Source organism: Stegodyphus dumicola, chromosome X1 (assembly GCF_044657685.1).
Source record: "Stegodyphus dumicola isolate Sdum_Otavi_A_Nest chromosome X1, ASM4465768v1".
Lineage (NCBI taxonomy): Eukaryota > Metazoa > Arthropoda > Arachnida > Araneae > Eresidae > Stegodyphus > Stegodyphus dumicola.
This window is the reverse complement of record NC_140780.1, coordinates 104,132,943-104,153,964: the sequence shown is the minus strand read 5'-3', so window position 1 is coordinate 104,153,964 and position 21,022 is coordinate 104,132,943. Positions and strand designations below refer to the sequence as shown.

At 33.6% G+C, this 21,022-nt stretch overlaps 1 protein-coding gene across 3 annotated transcripts in view; it reads right to left on the bottom strand.

Annotated features, from left to right (window-relative positions):
- Positions 1–21,022, bottom strand: part of htt (huntingtin) — a 595,026-nt gene that overhangs the window by 409,665 nt on the left and 164,339 nt on the right. For all 3 annotated transcript variants that reach the window (XM_085807902.1, XM_085807903.1, XM_085807904.1), the window contains exon 13: positions 9,618–9,773. In XM_085807902.1, the coding sequence (XP_085664028.1) occupies positions 9,618–9,773 (156 nt within the window). The remainder of the gene's footprint in view (positions 1–9,617; positions 9,774–21,022) is intronic.

The following is a 21,022-nucleotide window of genomic DNA, read 5'->3' as shown; positions in this document are numbered from 1 at the left end:
AGGTTAGATAGTATTTACATTTTTAAAGCGTTTTTTAGCTTCCTTTTTCTAAACATATTTGATCTATCTCTCTCTATATACGTATGTATGTAACACAATATGTAAATCAAAATTCTAACTTGTATTTGCACTAGCCCCTTAACTCTTCATTTGAATATGGATATTTTCCCTTTGATTCCAAAAATTATAATTGCTGATAACACAGCTCATTCACTCTGAATTAAGATAGCCACTGAGACACATAGCACTTCGCTTCTGGGCCTATGGAGACTGTTGTTACACTGCTCTCTTCAGATTGCAATGATATTAAAAACGCAAATTTTACGTTTTGGAACAGGCATGCCTGGAGTGCTAAATTATTTGTGGCCACAAATGTCAGTAAAAATAAAAGTGAACTTTAGATCTATCGAGACTTTAAAATATTTCTACAGTATGCTTCAACATCTGTGCCATCAGCGATAAATCATTATATTTATATGTGCAACATAAAAAAGTATTTAAATAAAATACTAACTTTAATTTTTTGCAGCCCCATAACTCTTCATTTTAATTTAGGTATTCCCCATTCTATTTTAAAAACAGTAATTCCTTATAATAAACCTTTATGGACTGTGTCATGTCTACACGTATCAATGCCAGATGACTTTTACATAGCTTTTACAAACTGAAACTCAAACAGCCAATAATAATTTTAGAGCAATTAGTCAATCAAAATGATAAAATTAAACTAATTCATTCTGAACTAAGATTATGTCTAGAACATATCACACTTCAATTCTGCTTCTCTCCTGCTAACAACAGCTGCTGGCACTTCTCTTTTAAAAAAACTAATAAATTCAGTAACAGGCCTGCTTACTGCAGCCAATTTATTTTGTGTTGGCTTATAGAAATGTTTGGTCAAAAAAGCGAAAAGGAACATTTAAAGAAGCCTAACTGCCAAGTTTCTCTATTACACAACATCTACCTTCAATGTATTTAAATTATTTTACACATAGACACACATATATCCAAGTATATGAATATGCACTTAGTAGTCCGAACTCATTTGAAGGGACCTTAGTTTTGTGACATTTAGGATATGCCAAAATCCGGTTTGACATTAAGAACAGTTGACAAGTACCAGATGTGACCATATATCAAAGGGTACAGACCCATGAAAAAGACACCCACTGAATGGGCAGCAAGAAATTTAACCCTTTCAGGCCAGCATGACCATTATATCGATCCTAGTGTTAATACCAAGTTTAAATATTTTCAGCACATCTTGGAATATGAAAAACAGTCCTGAGAGTATAAAAAGCTGTTTATTTTCTAAAGCTACAAAGACCTGAAACTGAATATCAAGTCCTGTAACATTTGTCAATTATATAACAATATTAAATGTAGCCTAGCCAGGTACCTGGACAGCATAAAATCCTCATTCCTTAATGAATTGGGTAGTAATTGATTTGCTCGACCTTCATCCTAGTGAAAAAAAATAAAAATAGATACTTGCTTGTGATTGTTGTTCATTTTTTCAATCAGAAATAATTCTTCTCAGAAGGGTCCCCCCCCCCCCCCGGGGTCGACGTAGAGAATTCTGCGAAGCTACTGGCTAGGATCTGTACCTAGGCAGTCTCAGCCACGGGGGTATAAAATTTATGAACTTGGTGGTTCTGAAGGCTCTGGGAAAGGTCACTTATTGGCCGGCCCTGGAGTCTGGCACGTCCTAGCACGGCGTGGTACTAGTAACCTGGGGTTCTCCCCCGGGGTCGCTGGGTAATGTCCCGCTGCGACGGGCTTGCCCAAGCGACTGGTAGGAGCATTAGACGACCGGTGCTGCCTGGGGTGCGTCCCCAGGTGGTGCGCTGCTCTCCTGGAGGGTAATAGTGGAGGTTGAACCACCACGACGTGCCCAAAGGGGGAGTGGACCCGGAATGAGATTGAGTTCTCAATACGGGGAATGCCTTCTCAGAAGGGCACCTCAGAGTGTGATCCATTCATTTTAAAATTAATTTATATCAAAATAAAACAATCTAAAATAAAAATAATCTAAATAATAATAAATTTGTAAGTCAAATTTTTATAATATATCCAGATATTGGCATAAAAGAATATATTGTCCCTTATCAACCACAGTCAAATATTGCACAGAAGGAGAATATAGTTAAACTTAGCCACAGTTATGTCAGAAATTACCACCAATGCTAAAATAGTTGTGTTAATGAACTAGCCTATGCACAAAGACCCACAAAACACACAACACTAATGCTAAATAACTGGCTGAATTATTCTTTTCCAGGACACTGAATAATCCTCTGGATTTAAAAAAAAATTTTTTTAAGGCAACAGAATTTATTCTTTAAAGATTCAGAAGTTAGTTGATGAGACAATGCACATGTCAGACATGGCCCACGCAAAACGAAAATTTGACTATGATAAAAAGAAGCATGAGGTTGACTTTAAGGTGGAGATAAGCTTTTGAAAATAAAACATTCTTTTCCGTGTGCACCAGAAGGAAGGCTGGGAAAATTTTGTAATAAGTTCGGAGGCCCCTGTTTAATCACCAGATTCAGGAAAACAAGTGTATGTTTAAAAAGACAGAATAGTGAATTTGCAGAAGTGAATATGGATTATATTAAAAAATATTATTAGCTAGATCATATGGCACTTATAGGGATGGTACTGCATGAATCACTTGGCTTGAGAAGGGCAGCTCCATCAAGAGATTCGGTTCATCCAGACCAGCATCCATGTCAGAAAATCCTCAGGGAGAAAAGAAGGGATTACAGGAATGAAAAAATAAAGAAAAGCCCAGGCTGAATAATGCTTCAGAAAGAAAACCTATAAAGGAGAAGAAGGAAACAATAACAAAGAATATGTTCAAGGTTCAAGAAAAAGTTTCAGGATGAATGAGATATCGTAACCACCTGAGTAAGAAACAATGGCAGGTGGAAGAATGGTGAAAATGAAAAAAACCCATTGAAAAAGATCAACAGGGAACTTATCTTGATGAAGAAATGACTGGTCAGTCAAAGTCAAATATATGCTATAAACAGCTGCTGGAAGTGAAACTAATATGATGGAAAGTCGAAAGAAACAGCAAGCAAAAAGCAAAGATGAATGGGAGACCAGGAGGTGCAGATCACATAAGGGAAAGAAACCTTTCAAGATAGTGACCAGCTCCATTTGAATATTCTGAAGGGAAAAGGAAGTTGACAAGAATAAAAAACTAATTCCAGCAGCAGAAAAGACAAAATGATGATAGCTACCAGCCTCGGAGACATATTAGAGTCAACACAGCTATGACTTCTCACACATGGAAAGAGTTTAGAAAAGAAAATATCTGATTTCTACAAAAATAAAATGTATGAAATTTACTTTATATTCAAGTACAACGTACAAAGTTGCTAGCATACTTTCATTTTTTGCTGAAGGAGGGTATCTAAGTTAAATACAATTTTTTTGTTAACGTATTACCTACTTTTTTTTTTAATGTATTCTACTTTTTTATGTTTGTGTGTTAACATGATTATGTTGTTTAGTCCAAAAGAGTGTAATGAATAGAAATTTTGTTGCAAATATAATGCAAATAATAGTAACTATTATACATCTATGCATATACACAAGCATCATTTGTTTTATGTATGTGTACAAAGTTGCTAGCATACATTTATTTTTACCTCAAGGAGGTATCTAAGTTAATAACAGAAAAGCTTTTTTTGTTAATGTATTATTTACATTTTTAAAATTTTATAATTTTGTGTTAAACAGGGTTATGTTACATTAGTCCCGAAGACTGTAATGAGAAGGAATTTTGTTGCGAGAACAAAACAAATGACAGTAACTATTATACATCTATGCAAAGCAATCTTTTAAATTGCTGTTATGCCGAATGAAATTTAATACCTTGAATGCACTGTAGAGACTTTTTTTTTTTGGTTGTTGTTGGAAGCAGGAGAGGTGAATAATCAGCAACGAATTTGCCGGGAATCAAAACACAAACCTCTGGAATACACACCAAGCATGCAGACCTCTATACCACGAAGGCACGCAAAGAAGGTGGGAGAAATACCTTATATACTCCCCCTTTTAAAGGGCAGCTGGGGTTTTAGGGGACCCGATTGCCAAATCCTGGGAGTGGAGAATCATCATCCACCACCTTTTTTAGTCTGGGCGTTAAGCAAGAGAGATGAAAAACTAGCAACACGTTCACCGGGAATCGAAACACGGACCTCTGGAATACGCACCCAGCATGCAGACCACTACACCATGAAGGCGGGAGAAATACCTTATAGCATGAATATATGATAAAAACATTAAAAACATACATTGCCTTTTAAAAGCAAAATGTGCTCCTCTCACTATTTTGTGTGGGGAAAAGGGTGAGGGAAAGAAAAGAGTTTTAGAGAAAATATACAAATTTCAAAAAGTTATTCTTGTACTTGCATACAGTGAAGGTCAAATATTTCTTTGCTAAACTATTTTTCATCCCAGATTCCTGGAAGATGTGAGAAAAATCAGTGATGGATCTGACAAAATGTTAAATAAATTATTACAGAATGTAAATTTGAACTTCAGAGTTTAAACGTGTCTTTGTCAGAGTTATCTCATGCTTTAAATTGTAGACTTTAATATCTTCATTAAGATCATCCATAGTTATTAAGACCCTTAACATTAAACATTTATCAAATGTTTAAATTCTGGTGGAGTAACTATACTCAATTATAGGATTTTTTTGTTATTATGAATTGAAACCTTTACTGTAACTATTTCTTTCCGTAGTCCTCACCAGAATGCAAATAAGTTGTTTGTTTATTTAAGATGAGAGTTTGAATGTTCAGAGCTTCTGGAAGTCCCATCTTGCTGTTACTATAGCCCAGCTCAACATAAGTTTATTTTCAGCTACAGCACCTAGCTAGCCAGCATTTAAAATGTATGCTGTAATTGTCATATCCAGCTTATGTAGTTTATTTTGTGTTGTAGTCTCAGACTACATTACTTGCATTTGAAATCAACATTATGGCATGTTAATTCCTGCAAATAGCAAAGGTTCATCTGTTGCAAAAACAGTGTCTCACGATAATTTAAATTCCTGCAAGAATCAGAGGTTTACCTATCACAAAAGCAGTGCCATTGTGTTCATTTATGAGTTAAAAAGGTTATTTTATACTTTTGGTTCTTTGTTCCAGACAAAAGGGATAACTCACTTCCACTCTAGTAGGGTTTGCAAGACTTTGACATAAGCTTATAGATACAGCACTACAGTACAAAATTTTATCTTTTAACCTTTTAACTGTCATGCCCGAGATAATCTCGGGTACAGCACTGGTGTTCGAAAATGTCACGCCCGAGTATTACTCGGGGTAAATTTTTTTTTGAGTGCATCGTATTGTTATACCCGAATATATATCGGGAGACGTTTATTTCGGCTTCATCTTTTTGTCAAACCCGACTGTATCTCAGGAAAAATTTGACAATTTGTGTACCCAAATCATCAAAATAACTTGACAGTTAAAGGGTTAAAACAAACCTAATTAAAATAGAGCCCACTGTGCAACAAATCACAGAGATTCCAGCATCTTGATGCACGTCAGCCACTGTTTTCCAAAACACAAATTTTTGAAAGGGTGCTCCAGCATTAAGTGCCAGCACTCTTATGCAGATCAATTTTTAACATGAAGAGAGTGGTCTACGTGAAGGTATTGGTACCTTTATGCCTGGATTTTGCAATACAAATATGGTTTTAGTTTGGCACTTTAATCAATAAAGCAAATGAATATCTTAGCAAGATAGTGCATTAACATTAAGTGACAGCATCTTTCAAGTTACACAATGATGTTCATAAGGATTCAACCACCTTTATGCATAAGCACCCTGATGTAAGTTCCTATTTGGGTGAATAGTAGGTGATTGCATAAACATACTAGCCCTTCTAAAACAGAACACCATTATGAGAATTTACACCATCAGCGGAGTGGTAAAGTTGTTGAACACTAGTCGTTTAGTTCAGGGTTTCAATCACAGCAAATGGGCTGGCTGCTTGAGCCTTTTCCCATATACAATGTTTATATCAGACAGTTTTCCTTAGGAAGTCCCCTATGAAAGCAGACCTTAAAAGTCTCCCCTCAGGCAGATAGTCCTCATGCGCTTTGCCATAATCAAATGAACTGAAACTGAACCATTATGAGAACATCCTTTTACTACAATGCAAGTCTGTCCATTAAATTTTTAAATTTAAAAAACTTTTTCCCTTTTAAAGTTCACTTGCAGATTATTTATTACAATACACAAAAAAATTCACTTGTGAGCTCTGACACAAACTTTCCCAGCAACGTTTAACTGTATAGTTATTATCAACAATAAGTTACCCTATTCTAGTTTGCATATACACTTTACATAATGTTCTTGCACAATTTCTAAGACAATTTAGAATATTTTTTTATAAATTGACCAATTTCTTAACCCGCAACTGGGGAGATGTAATCTGACAGGCCTCTAATGTTGGTTTTCCTATCACCCCTATTCTATTCTTAACTCAATAATGGATTCACCCTGTATATTCCCCTTTAGTGACCCTGACTGGATGAGACAATTTTCTTGAAATTTTGGCATCTGCTTTTTTATATATTCCAGCCATACAGTGTTCTGATTATGTGCAAACCTTAGAGAAGAGCAGTGAAACTTGGCCCTCGGAATGTGATGCAATCTTCCGATCCGTGTTACAAGGCAGAACTTCAAAGGCTTCTAAAATAAGGTAGGAAGTGATTTTAGTGATGAAGATAATTATTCAGAGGAATTTTTCAGAAAAGTTCTCGTTCGATTAATTCTAAATTATCAATCACATTCTTGTAATTCAGAACTAGTAAAAAATAAATGTGAACCATTTTAGATAATTGTTCGGAGGAATTTTTGATAAAAGTTCACATTTGACCATTTCTAAATTATCAGAATATATTCATATTTTGGTAATTCAGAGCTAGTCAAAAATTCCCATGAACCATTCTGAAAATAGTTTACATTCAACACCATTTTCATGTAACGAATATTGTGGAAAAACGTTTTAAATTGCCATCTGTTGAACCAAAATAAACTATTAGAACTCCTACTATAATGTCACACAGCTTCCAGGATTGCTTTAATACAGTCAATTAGGACGTAAAGGAATCCTGAAAACTGTTTAGAACTTATCTTTATAGAAGAAATACTTGACAATATTGCAAAATAGACAAATGTAAAAATCAAGAACATAAGAAAATTTCCTAAATAAGAGGAATAAAAAAAAAAAAAAAAAAAAAAAAAAAAAAAAAAAACCTAAGAATAAATCAAAGATTATGTGTGACAGTAAAACAAATTTTAGGAAGTGATGCAGAGGTACAGGAGATAAAAGCCCAGAAGGAAACAAACTGGAAATGAGGAAAGCATGCCATTTATGCCCATTAAAAAGGGGGGATGAAAAACTGCATAATTATACATGTATTGTAGAAAACCTTTATGTTTAGGAATGTGCTCATAAATTATGCTTTCAATGTTCATAAAAATCGGAACTGAAACAGTTCCATGCAAAAACAGTTCAAATTTACTTGCCATCAATTTTCAAAATTTGTTTACATAAAGATTATTTATATTCAGTTACTTTTATCATATATTTTTAAAAGAGGAAAACAAATATAATTAAAAAAATAACTAATTAAAAATTTTTCAGAATAATACTGTGCAAACTATATTTTGACAAAAACCGTATGCTATGAAATAAATCTTTTTTCAGGTTGATAATATATTTAGTAAACTTTTAAAATTATTTTTTTATATGAAGAAAACTTTTTACAGAATATATAAGCAAAATTTCCTACTGTTATATTTATTAAAAAATTTTATTTTACTTTAAATTGTATAGGTCTCCTAGAACGCACCTCTCTATTTATGTCAAATACAAGATATGACACACACACACACAAAAAAAAAAAGACTGGTCCAATAAATCATTGTGCTTATAGAATCAGTTCTGCGTAACATTATCACCTTCAAAATAGTTCCCTTCAGCATTCACACACTTCTGCATTCGGCGCTGCCATTGCTGGTAACAGTTCTCGAACGAGGTTTTCGGAAGGCCCTTCAGGAGATTTTCCATTTTTGAATAAAACTCTGCAGCAGAGGTAAAATGGGTTCCCTTTAAGTAAGGATTTACTTTAGGAAATAAAAAAAGTCACATGGAGCCAAATCAGGTGAATAAGGAGGATGCCACATCACAGTAATGTTTTACCTGGTCAGAAACTGCTTGATAGATAGGGCCATGTGAGCGGCTGCTTTGTCCTAGTGCAACAGCCATCCATCACTCCACAACTGTGGCCTTTATTTTCCTAATTTTTTCACGAAGTCTTTTTAGCATTTCAATGTAGTAGTGTTGATTAACAGTCTTGGCACCCAGCATGTTCCTCATCTTCCACGCCGTCCCTTCCCCTTGAAAACTGCTTCTGCCATTCAAACACACGTGCATGAGACAATGTTTCATTTCCATCAGCCTTGCTTAACATTTGAAATGTTTCCTCTGCGGCTGATTTCTAAAGTTTCACAAGAAACTTGTTGATTCGCTCTTCGGTTTTTACATTAGACATTTCTCCCCACTGGCGTGGTCGGTTAAGTAGAAACTCGGTGCAAGGATAGAGGAGGTGTATGGCATCATTTCACCAAAACAGTTATGGCCAACTCCACTTTGTTTCTAGCTACACACTTAGTCTCATTTTTTTTCCGTCGCATCTCGGATATTACCTTGCCAGTTAAGGGTTAAGTCTATAGCCTTTTACTGCCCTCCATATACTTAATAAACATAAAATGCATACTAAAATTAAACACAGCAGAAAAAGAACTGCTACTTTACATAAATGGAAGAATTGGTTATAACTCATATTTATACACATAATTCTTTTTAACTTTTTACACCCTTCACTGCAATACTACTAAAATATAATACAAGTTTAAAACATAAGCAATTAAAATGAACAAATTTACATCATAGTATTACACTACAGAACAGCACCCAGTGAGAGTTATTTGTATTTTCCTGCTTAACTAATCTGAAGCACAGGCAATGTAATGTATTCAGCTCAATGCTTTGCTTCTCAACTACTTCTCTTGCAAAGACATGAGTCTCTTTCTACAGCAAAAACAGACAGTGACATTAACATGGCATATTAGACTATCACAGAGGAAGTGCTAACAGAGGCTTGGGGGGGGGGTCTGCTAACAACAGGCACAATGATGAGATTGAAAGCAATGAAATTATAGTTAAACAAAGAAAGAAAGGGAAATTCCTAAAACAACTTGGGAACACGTACTGAATAATTATACACATGCTAAATAATTATGAACTTTTGAGAATCTTTTATCTGAAGTATTTGGCATTTTAATAAATGATCAACATACCTAATAATTTTCACAGTGGTAAATGTAAATTTAAGCCCCAATCAACCAGGCTTTACAATAAAATTTAATACTTCCCATTTATGACCTAAATCTAAACAATAAAAATGCAAAAATATATTACCTTAGAGCGTATCAGACTTAACCATTTCGTCTAAAAATTAAAGAAATAATTAAATATAAAATTATAAATTACACAATGAAGAAAAAATACATACCTGTCACACTCTGATTAGAAAGCCACTTAGACCACCATCCACCAGTTTCTTGTGATGAATGTAGGAGAAAATGACCAATCATAACAGCTGTTTGACCTCTAATATGAGGGTCACAATGAGTTGCATATAAAATTACATCCCAGATATATTGCTCCTCTATTGGAAAAGGCAGCAAATACATCATTTTTTCAAAATAGTTATTATAATAACAAATACACAAATGTAGCAATGACATGAAGTTCACTTAAATCAGTAAAAAATCAATCATTTAAAAAAAATCAAGTGAGAAATAAAAAATAAGAAACAGCACACTGATCAGAAAAATTAATGCAGCAATTATAAAAATGCATGTAACTTGAAGAGTTTTACAGCTAAGAACATGGAATTTACAGAAGATGTTTATTTTGTCATGTCTTTAAAAAAATTAATTTTAATAAAACATAGGCAATGAGATATAAAGTGGGAAAGTGTAAAGTTAGTGTTGCTACTGTTTGAAGACACATAAAAAAAATTAATACAGCCTATGATCAACTCTGATCAAAATACACACATCACATTTCCATGCTCTGTGTTGCAGAGTTGAGAAATTCTTGCAGTAAATTGTACAGCAAGTTTATGCTTGATTAATAGTGCCTTGTAGCTTCCGAAAAGTACTAGGTGGAGGCTGCAGTGATACAAAATCGTGTTTTAGTGCATCCCACAAGTTTTATAAGATTTATATCCTGAGAAAATGTGAGCTCCTCCATCTGCTATATTCTCTTGCTTTAAAGATAACTGGTTACTAACCCAGAATGGCTGGGAAAGCATTCCAGTCCATAAAGAGGATGTTATTACCAACTGTACCAATGCAACTAATGATCTGATCTGATCTGATCTTCTTGTCTGTAGACATCACCAGTGTCTTTAAACCATTTTTAGATATTTGATATGAGGTTTTTGGCTACTTTTGGGTCTTTACAGACCTGTGCTTCTATTTTCTCAATCACAAGTTATTTCTCACAATTTGCAAACTGCAAATACTCAATATGTTCCACTTTCCACATGTAACTACATTATCCAACTACTCATGCATTAATTAAGGCTAGAATTTGAAGCAAATCCTTGCATTTCTTAACACTGATCTTGAGCCATTAACAAACTATCTTTCATGGGACTTCACTTGATAGTCCATTGAAACTTTGCAAATTACAAATACTATAATTTTTTTAATGAAGATTTATCAAATCTATTAAAAAATTTCCAACTAAGTAACTGATTCTACCTATAAAACACAAACAAGAATTAACATACTGACAACAATCAGTACAAAATAATATAAAAAATAAAATAAATTTGTAGCAATTTCAGAAGGGGGAATTCAGAAGCACACTGGTTCTCAAACTGTGGTACATGTACCACTGGTGGTACATTACAATATTTTTAATGGTACAGTTTAAAAAATTTAATGAATGTTCAAAATGAACATAAAATTGTGCCCCTTTTAACATTTTGTTTTAATCTTCATTATTCAGAAAACACATATAGTTTTCAAGTTTTTAACTTTTACAACTCTAGCTTTTGCTATATTGAAATGACGATTTTTCCAAGAGCTTCAAACAATTTCCCGATGTTACGATTTCAAAGAATCGTAGCAGCACTCCAGTATACTCACTGTATACTTATTTATACTTAATAACCTCATAGAACAAGATACATGTACGAAACCTGCAATGTGGTCTTTGCATGTACCAAAACGACAAAACATGCTTTCAATAGCATCACAAAAAAATTTGTTCTTTCACATTTCAAAAAAACACTCAGTTTTTTTTCCCAATCCTTACTTACCGAGTTTTTTAATCCATTTATCCAAACATCCTTATTATGTAGGTTCATATGTTTTCACTGCTAGAAAAATTGCATAAATGTTTTTTTCTTAATTTTTTCGGACGATTTACTTCGTAAAATAATGTACAAATTTTATATATAATGAAATTGTTACATACATTTGTTTTTAAATTCACAAATTCCATCATTTATTGGAAATGCGCATGGAAAAAGGGAAGTTTTCCCCCTACTACATCAGTAAGTTTCAAAGTCCTAGACACGCGCTGTTTTCACAGTGCGACCATCACCCACAGATCAATGGGCAAGAGTAGATTTTTTTAAATTCATAAATCATTTGTGTCTAGGATCATAATATTCAATTTCTAGAGATTTTAGTTTTAAAAAATTATAAAAGTAATATCGTCGCATCAAAGGGTTAAATATGTTTATGAAAGAGCTATACTAAAATGTCCTAAATCCAGACATCCAATATCCAGACCTTCAGCCAACCAGCAATTTTTTGCAAAGAATTTTTATCTATTACAATGCTTAAGAATCGAAACATAAGCTGTAGTGCCTCAGAAGAAAATCCCAAAGTGAATCATCTGTTGTCCACTGAAAGTAGATCATCAAAACTACAAAAGATGGAATAGTCTTTTGGGCTAAATATATATTGGTCTGCAAGTGGTTACAAGATATGTCCTTTTGTTAAAAGCCAACTCTGGACAGCAGTATTAGATTCTCTCAATGGATTTTTTTATCCAGGTAAAAACAAAAGACTGATTCTTTCTTGTTTTGTTTGGCCTTTTGTCTTAAAGGATTGTGTTACATGGACTAGTGCTTACATCAACAGCCAGAAGTCCAAAGTTAAATGTCAGACTCATAGTCCATTGCAGTCCAGTCGGATACTCTTACCTTTTTAAACCTCACTGACCAATTCTCCCAGTGGCCGGAAGCAATATCAATGAAAGATATTTCAGCAGAAACTGTCACTCAAATGGTTTTCACCCACTGGATTGCCAAGTTTGGAGTTCCCATCATCATCCCATCATAACTAAAATTGTTGGCCCTGATCAATTTGAGTTATGCATGCTCATTACTCTTAATAAATTTCTTGGTGTTCACCAAACCTGTACTAATTCCATACTACCATGCAGTGAATGGATTACTTGAGAGATTTCACTGTTCACTAAAACAGGCATTGATTTTTCATAATAACGTCCAATGGATGGTGAGTCTTCCAACTGTACTTCATGATCTTTGATCAACATACAAAGATCTGACTGGAACCTGATCAGAGATGGTCTATGGAATTACCATTCACCTTCTCGCAGAGATTTTGCAACCCACCCAGGTTTCAAATTCTACTGACCCGATTTCATTTGTACAGAAATCGTACGAGGCAATGAAAGAAATGTCACCAGTACCCACATCAGCTCAAATTAACAATAAGTATTTTGAGCACCCTGCTTTTTAGTCATGCACTCATGTGCTTGTGAGGCATGATACACTGAAACCACTACTTACTCGACCGTATGATGACCCATTTAAAGTAAGAAAAAAGTTTAATAAAGATTTTACATTTCTCATTAAGGGAAAGGAATCAGTGAATGGCGCTGATCGCCTGAAACCAACATTTTTAGTTTCAGAAATTCCAGTATATCACATTCCGTTCCTGAGCAGACTCTTACAATAATTCCTTCGGGCACCATAATTGATAGCTGTGCCAGACAACCAAACACCACTAGTGTATACTACTTGTTCTGGCAGAATGCTCAAGTTTAACCCAACATATCTCTGAAACCTTGAGGCTCTGGCATGTGGAGGAGGGAGTACTATGGCAGAAATACTCATTGCAGTGAGTGGCAGCATTCATCTTTGCTGTGCAATATGCATATGTTCTCGCCACAGCATGAGAATAAAAACTTAAACTTTTTAATTTTTTTTTTTTGCTGAGACTTACTACTTACTTCTCATCTTTTTTTCCTTGTTTGTGGCAGAAGTCAGACATTGGCTCATGTTTGAATATTCAGCCTTTTGCAAGATGTGTTTTCCACTTTTTTAAATGCTAAATAAAATACGTTTTAAATATTGGCTGAAGTTTTATGATTCTCAGGCCTTTCTAATGATCTTCTGATTGAGTCTAACGCAATACAATTTACCATATATATATGCTACAAAAATATTTAAGTGTTAATAGAGCAGTTATATTGCACTGGTTGAAATATTCATGTTAATATTAAATCCAAAATTTAACACCGAAGTTTTCATAGTAAAGATTAAAAGCTTTCTTGATACAATGAGGTTATCATACAGCTGAGAGTTTCAGAAAAGATTTATGAGGTTCCAAACTATACATGGTACTAGTGGCATTTCCTTTCAAATATACACCCCATCTGTAAAAATTGCATATTACGAGATTAAAACACTGAAGGATTTTTCAATTTCATGACACTAATATAGTCTACTTAAACACATTCTGCTTGATCAAATACATGCTGACAGCTTCCACTTCATTTCAGCAAATTTACTTCATCAAACATCTTCATCAAAGCATACAAAAGCCTATAAATTCTTCCTCATTTTTCCTTATATCATACTTTATAAGAGCTATGAATTTAGTAACTTAGATTTATTCATCTATTACTAAATCTACTTAAAAAGAAACCTGAAATACTAATGTTACAGTTTAATATGGGACTAAGTAATAAAAAAAAAAAAAGGTTGAATTGAAATTTTATCAACTGATGTGGAAAAATCAAGAAAGTATTACATTACAACACCACTTGTGGCCAAGCAGTAAAAGCTGCTGAACACTGGTCGTTTGCTCGGGGATTCATGTTTGGCAAATGGACTAGCTGCATGGCCATTTTCATTGTTTTTGCCATATCTAATTTGGATATAAGTCAGTTTTTCTTAGTCATCCACTGGGCATCCCTACCTTTCCATGCAGTGTCTAATGGCAGGGCACATAATGAATGAAAAACACTTCTCGCACAGCAACATACACCACTGTGAATGACCACAAACATGTACAAAAATACATCTTGAGAGGCAGGTCTCCACAAACTAGCCAGCACAAGCAGCTAATATTCAGCACTGCAAGTCATAAGAATGACTCATAGCTATCATATTGTACTAAAAACAACCAGCCAAGGCAAGCCATTTGAAGGCTTTTTCACATAGATAGTAATTAATAGCTATTCTTCAATATCACAGGATGCTCTCAGATATGGAAATACAACAGAAATCTCTCATGGTAAAATAAAATCAGAATTCACTACTGCAGAACTTGCACATGCACTCAAATCTGTACACTACTTCTCGATATCTAAAATGCTCATTTTTACCTGCAAAATATGCAAGGAACGTTACATAACAGCACATGTTGTAAATTGCACCAAAGTCTTGGTTTGTATGTTAATTTTCTACTGAAGCTCCTAACAAATTTTCTATTGTTAAGTCATATCATTCGCATCAGTGAAATGCATTACAATGACAAACTCAACACAAGATTAGGTTTGATTTCGTTTATTTGATTATAGCAAAGACCTAAGAACGACCTGCCTAAGAAGAGGAATGCCTCTGCGGAGGACTTTCTCAGGAAAACTGGTTTGCATCCACATTACACAAAGAAAAAACCTATGAAAACACCCTTGTAGCCGCCCCATTCACCTGGAATCAAACCCACGTTGAGTTACCAGTGTTCAGCAAGTTAACTACTCAGTTGCATGTGGGTAGCTCAGATTATCTGATGTCCCTCTGCAAAGAAAATTTAGGCACTCCCTTATATTGTCTCTGTATATTATATACAGTAAAAAAACCTACTTAAAATGAGTTTGGTCTTCTACAAGGGTGGTCAACTTAAATACCATGACTAATGGTGATTATAAGTACCATTGTTTGCCACAATTGTTGCCAAAGTTTTCCATGAATACGGGTCAGTTTCAGAGGTGGTCATCTTCAGGAGATAGTTGCAATACGAAGTGCCATTGTAGATTTATAACTCTTGATCACCCTTACCAAATGAGCAACACTTCACTAGAATTTTCAAAATGAGAAGATTTAATGATCTATCTTGCCTGTGTTTATGAATAAGATAGGTATGACCATATCCAGGCTCCTTAAGATAATCCCAATAATTACCTAATGGTAAAGCTGGTTCTACTAATATATGTATGTAAGATAAAAAATATGTAAATCAAAATTATAATTTTAACTAGCAGTAGACTCCTAATTCCCCCTATCTATTCTTAAAATAATAATGCACCTTTACCTGGACTGTATTATTTCTAGATCGAACCATACATACGAGATAACTACTCTGATGACATAGCTAATTTGGAACTTAAATCAAAATGTTCTCTTAATAAGCTGCAAAAAATACAGGTAGGTCTCCATAAACTAGCCAGCACAAGCAGCTAATACAGTCAAAAGTCTTTAATCCGGACTCGTCGGGACTTCGGCGATTCCGGATTATAGATTTTTCCGGATTATAGATCATCAGTTTAAATCTGGTAAGATGGCATGCAGAAATTATAAAATTAAAAATATGAAACCGTAATTTATAAAATAATGAGCAATTATGATCTAAAGGGTATCCAAATTTACAAAAAAAAAGAAGCTTAATATTTATTTGTTTACTTTATTAAAAATTTCTTTCAACGCGCGCATGCGTAAAGCATACATTACGCATAGCCAAAATTAGAAAATTGCAACCAGAAAACTATTTGATTTGTATTCGTGATATTTATAATGACGAGGAATTTTATTTAAAACATATCAAAGACGGAGTATATCGAGATGAAATACTACATTTAGTAAGGAATTATAAGCCGAATAAAATAAAAACATCTGCCCTGAAGATAACGATAGCGCTGACAGATCAACTTCCAGTTCATTGCGCGCCGCTTGCTACTTTCTATTTACATTCCAGCGCGTGCACTATTCCCATATCCATAGCCTGAATGATAGACGTACAATTTGGAGAGAAGAATAATATGGATACATTATCTTTCACTAAAATTTTAAGTGAAGTATGCGACGAACAATTGTCAACAATAGGGACTATTTTTGAGTCATCAGGTAAACCAAACGAATTCAAATGTCGCCGAGAATTGGGTATAAAATAATTTTCACACCAATCATTCATCAATGCTTGTGTCATCCATACTCTTTTATTTGCACGATATATAATGGGGAAAACTGTTATTCCTTTAACCCTTTGACGCGCGGTGCTCGAGCCCTGAAACCAACATTTTCCAATTTTTTTTCATCTTTTTTCCGAAATTTTTGAGTGAAAATGAATTGATTACTAATCTTTTACATCTAAATAACACAAAATGATGTAGAATCATATATGTTTTAGGTATTAATACTCAAGATTGGATGCCTTTTAAAATTCGTTTTCGATGGGGCAAAATAACCTCCTTTTATTAATATAAACAACTTTAAGTTTCAAAAGTTAGTCATCGCACATCATGATTTCTATCATAAGCAATAAAAAAATTGCAGTAATTAAACTGCATATATATATAAAACCCCTCTATATGTATGGCATTTGCTATGTGGTTTCAGGGTGCGACCACTGCGCATCTAGAGCATTGTGTCACAATGCTTACAATCCTCTAGAGGCTCGGTGGTCGTGCCTTGAAACCACTGGCATTCGCTTCTCAATGGCATTCGCTTGCTTTTCAAATAGGAATGTTTATTTTTACCCGGATATATATAAAGAACTTTGAAACCACAGAGTGATTTTATTACTAAACAATACATACACCTGCCTAGTAAAAAGGTCTTAATTAAAAATATTTTCTGAATATTTTGGGATGAAATACGAATAAAATAAGTATAAATGGGAAACGAACGATCTGCACAAAGGCAAAAAGACCAACCCCCCCCCATTAACATAAAAAAACCACAAATTTCATGTGCCAGATGAAAAGAAGCTAAATAACGCAGGACATATACCAGTGAAATTTAAATCCAGGCAGTGTACATTTTGTAGCACAAGGAAGAAACCTCATAGAACAAGATTATGTGCGAAATGTGCAATGTGGGTCCATGCATGTACAAAAGAGACAAAACATGCTTTGAACAGTGTCACAAAAAAAATATTTCTTTGAATTTAAAAAAAAAAAAAAAAAAAAAAAAGAGTTCTTTTTTATCCTTATTTTATTGAGTTTTTTAGTCCATTTATCCAAATGTCCTTATTATGTAGGTACTTATATTTTCAGTGCTACAGAAAAATTACATAAATGTTTATTTTTAAATTTTTTCTGACGATTTACTTTGTAAAATAATGTAAAAGAAATATGCAATTCTTACATACATTTTTTTAAAATCTGTAAATTTCATCATTTATTGGAAACGCGCGCGGAAAATGGTTAAGTTTTTTTCCCTACTACATCAGTAAGTTTCAAGGTCCTAGATGAGCGGTGGTTTCACAGTGCGACCACCACCCACAGAACAATGGGCAAGAGTATATTTTTTAAAATTCATATATTATTTGTCTCTAGGATCGTAATATTCAATTTCTAGAGTTTTTAGTTAAAAAAATTATAAAAATAATATCGCACGTGTCAAAGGATTAAATGCTCAAGGTCGTGCACATTTTCTGATTATGAAAAGTTTGCACTTGTGCGTTCCTGCAGCATTTGCGCACACTAAAATTGTTAGTCTCGCTTTGGAATCTTTGACACCAGTTGGAGCCTTTTCTGTAGAGTTTGTCAAGGTATTTCACAGTACAATTACCAGAAAAGATCAGTTTCATCAGCGTTGTAAATTTCTTCTGGAGATAATTGTTCACTAGTAATGAGTTCAACGAATTCATCTGCAAATTGTTCAGCAGCTTCGATATCAGCTGAAGCCTTTTTCACCTGAAATTTTTAATTGTCTTATACCATGGCAATTTTTTAGTTTGGTTAACTAACCTGTCGAATATGTGCACTCAGTGTTAAAGTTCATTTCTTCATGAAATATTTTGGCTTGAACCATTAGCATCGGAACCGTCAATGGCACCCCCTCGCTGCGATGCTGTCTGACCCATTCAATCATCATGTCAATTCAATTGTCATGACCGTCACTTTTAGCATAACGAACACTTTTTCTGTTATTTATTGCAAACAGGGGTGTTGCAATCCACAAAAAATTCAAAAAGTTCCTTTTTCTTTTTGCTTATGTCATATACAGTTGACTTTCCAATGTCATACTCCTTGCAATAAATTTGAGACAGACATGCCTTTATCTATTTTTTGCAGCAATTCCACTTTTTGTTTGATGGTCATCTGGTCATCGAAACATGCTTTCACTTTGTAGCTCCTTTGGCAGCTCCAAAATTGGAAACTCTTTTTGACATAAGCGAAAGTTCAAGCTTAACTTTTATAAAGTTGCTCTAACAGTCTGCAAAAAATAATAAGCTGGATCCAATTAGAAGATTAAGGAACAACGCAATCTGCAACATTAACTGAAATGCCTTAGAATCTGTAAAGATAATTTTAGCGAAGTTTATACCATCCGTTATACATTAAACACGCGTAAAGATAATTTTAGCGAAGTTTATACCATCCGTTATACATTAAACACGCATAAGTAAAGCATACAAAAAAAAAAACCGTTTGTGGCTTTGAGGTCCAGGTTATAGATCATTGCGGATAATAGACATCTGGATTACAGACTTTGTACTGTATTGTACTAAAAACAACTATCCAAGTCAAGCCAGATAAAGGCTTTTGCTTCTGCTTCACTGCACACTTTTGCTTCTACTTCTGTTCTCGCTAATACATTGCCTCACTACTCTCTTCCTGTTGCAAAAGTATTCAAAATGTAAACATTCTTGAACAGGCATGATTAGAGTGCCAAGTGAGCTATGGCTGCAAATTTCAAGTGAAATAAAGATAAATATTTATTCTGCCTCGGCTGCTAAGTTTGTTTTTAGTATCAACCAACAAGAATAAAAATTCTTGACGTTCATCACGTATTCAACATTCTACGTTCTATGCCATCAATACTGCTAAGTTTGCTTTATTAAAATGAGTCGGACAGGGCGTCGTAAGTGCGGGTACACCAATGAAAAAATGCATTTGCCACAGCAAAAATTTTCTGTGTATCAAGATTAAATTAATGCTCCTTGTAAGTACGGGCACGCCAATAGAAAAATTCATTTGTCTTAGCAAAGCATTTTGTGTATCACAATGAAATTAATGTTCCATTCTTCAACACTAAATAAATTTGCAAAATGGATGCATTGATCTTCAAAGTAATGTGAATAGTCAATAAATTCTACATTCAAGCCATTCTGTTTAGCTCTTCCTCATGGCTAAAATTTATTTTGTGGCTGAATAATATTTTGACGATTTATTCAAATTCTCACATAATAAGATACTCAATGGCCATATTTAGAAATGTGAAGGAAAAAAAATTCTATCATCATTTTACTCTGGTAAACTAGTTCTTAAAAATTCCATCCGAATGTTTATAATAGTGATTTCAATGATGAAGTTGGATGTTTTTTGTCAACTTCAGTTTCAGATATAAATTAGCTGAGATGTCTTCGAAAGAATAAACTGTGCTTCTTTCAGTAATACAAAATTGATAAAAGAGGTATGAGTTTTCAGCTTAGCATGATGCCTTCAATTAAAATTAAAATTTTATGGCTTTGATTTAGCCATTTTGGAAAAGCTTATTAATTGTTCTTTACATTAATCCATCCAGTAGATTTATCCATCTAGTAGAATTTTTTGTACTGCAGTTTCAGAATATATTGTAATTGAATTGCAAGTTGATAACATTTCATCATACTGAATTTAAAATACACAGCACTACGAAAATGAAAATGATAATCTTATGGTATTAGAAATATAAATTAAAATAACTATTTTTAAATTAGTTAATTAACTATTTTTAAATAATTAAGAAAGAATTTTAACATTTTTATTAAATTGTAATGTGTTTCAAATATTTAATGTTCAGAATTTTATAATTATTCTGAGAATGAGTTAAATATAGAATGCAAATTAAACAATTTTGAATATGAACATTCAAAATGATAAAGAAAGGAATTCTGAGTAATAATAACTAAAATATAAAAAGTATGACTTTCAACCATTATTGGAAATATTGAAAATATTAATAATTTTAAAACTGAAAATTTATAATGAAATTGAATACATGTAATGCAATTAAAAAGTGTAATGGGTAAGTGAAAAGTAATTTCAAGTTATGATATATGGCTGTTATAATTATGTTATAATTATGTTATAATTATGTAATTATGTTATAATTGAATGTAGAGTATGTTGAGGGAGTACCGGTTCAGAAATACAAGAATAATTATTAGCTCTGTGTAATTTTTTTTTTATTCTCCACATACAATATAAACTTTGAAGGCTCACACCTTATAATTTTTTCATACCTATTTATTATTTTTATTCTATATATGTAATGGAGTGTGGGTTTAATTTTTTATGTACAAAGGAATGTTTCAGTGCAGTTCCCATAGGCCAGTTATCTTAAGGCCACTTATCACATAGGCCCCCATAGAACACTTATCAGTAAGGAACAGAGGACTTTATAAGTAACTACCAGAGCAGCTCTTAACCACT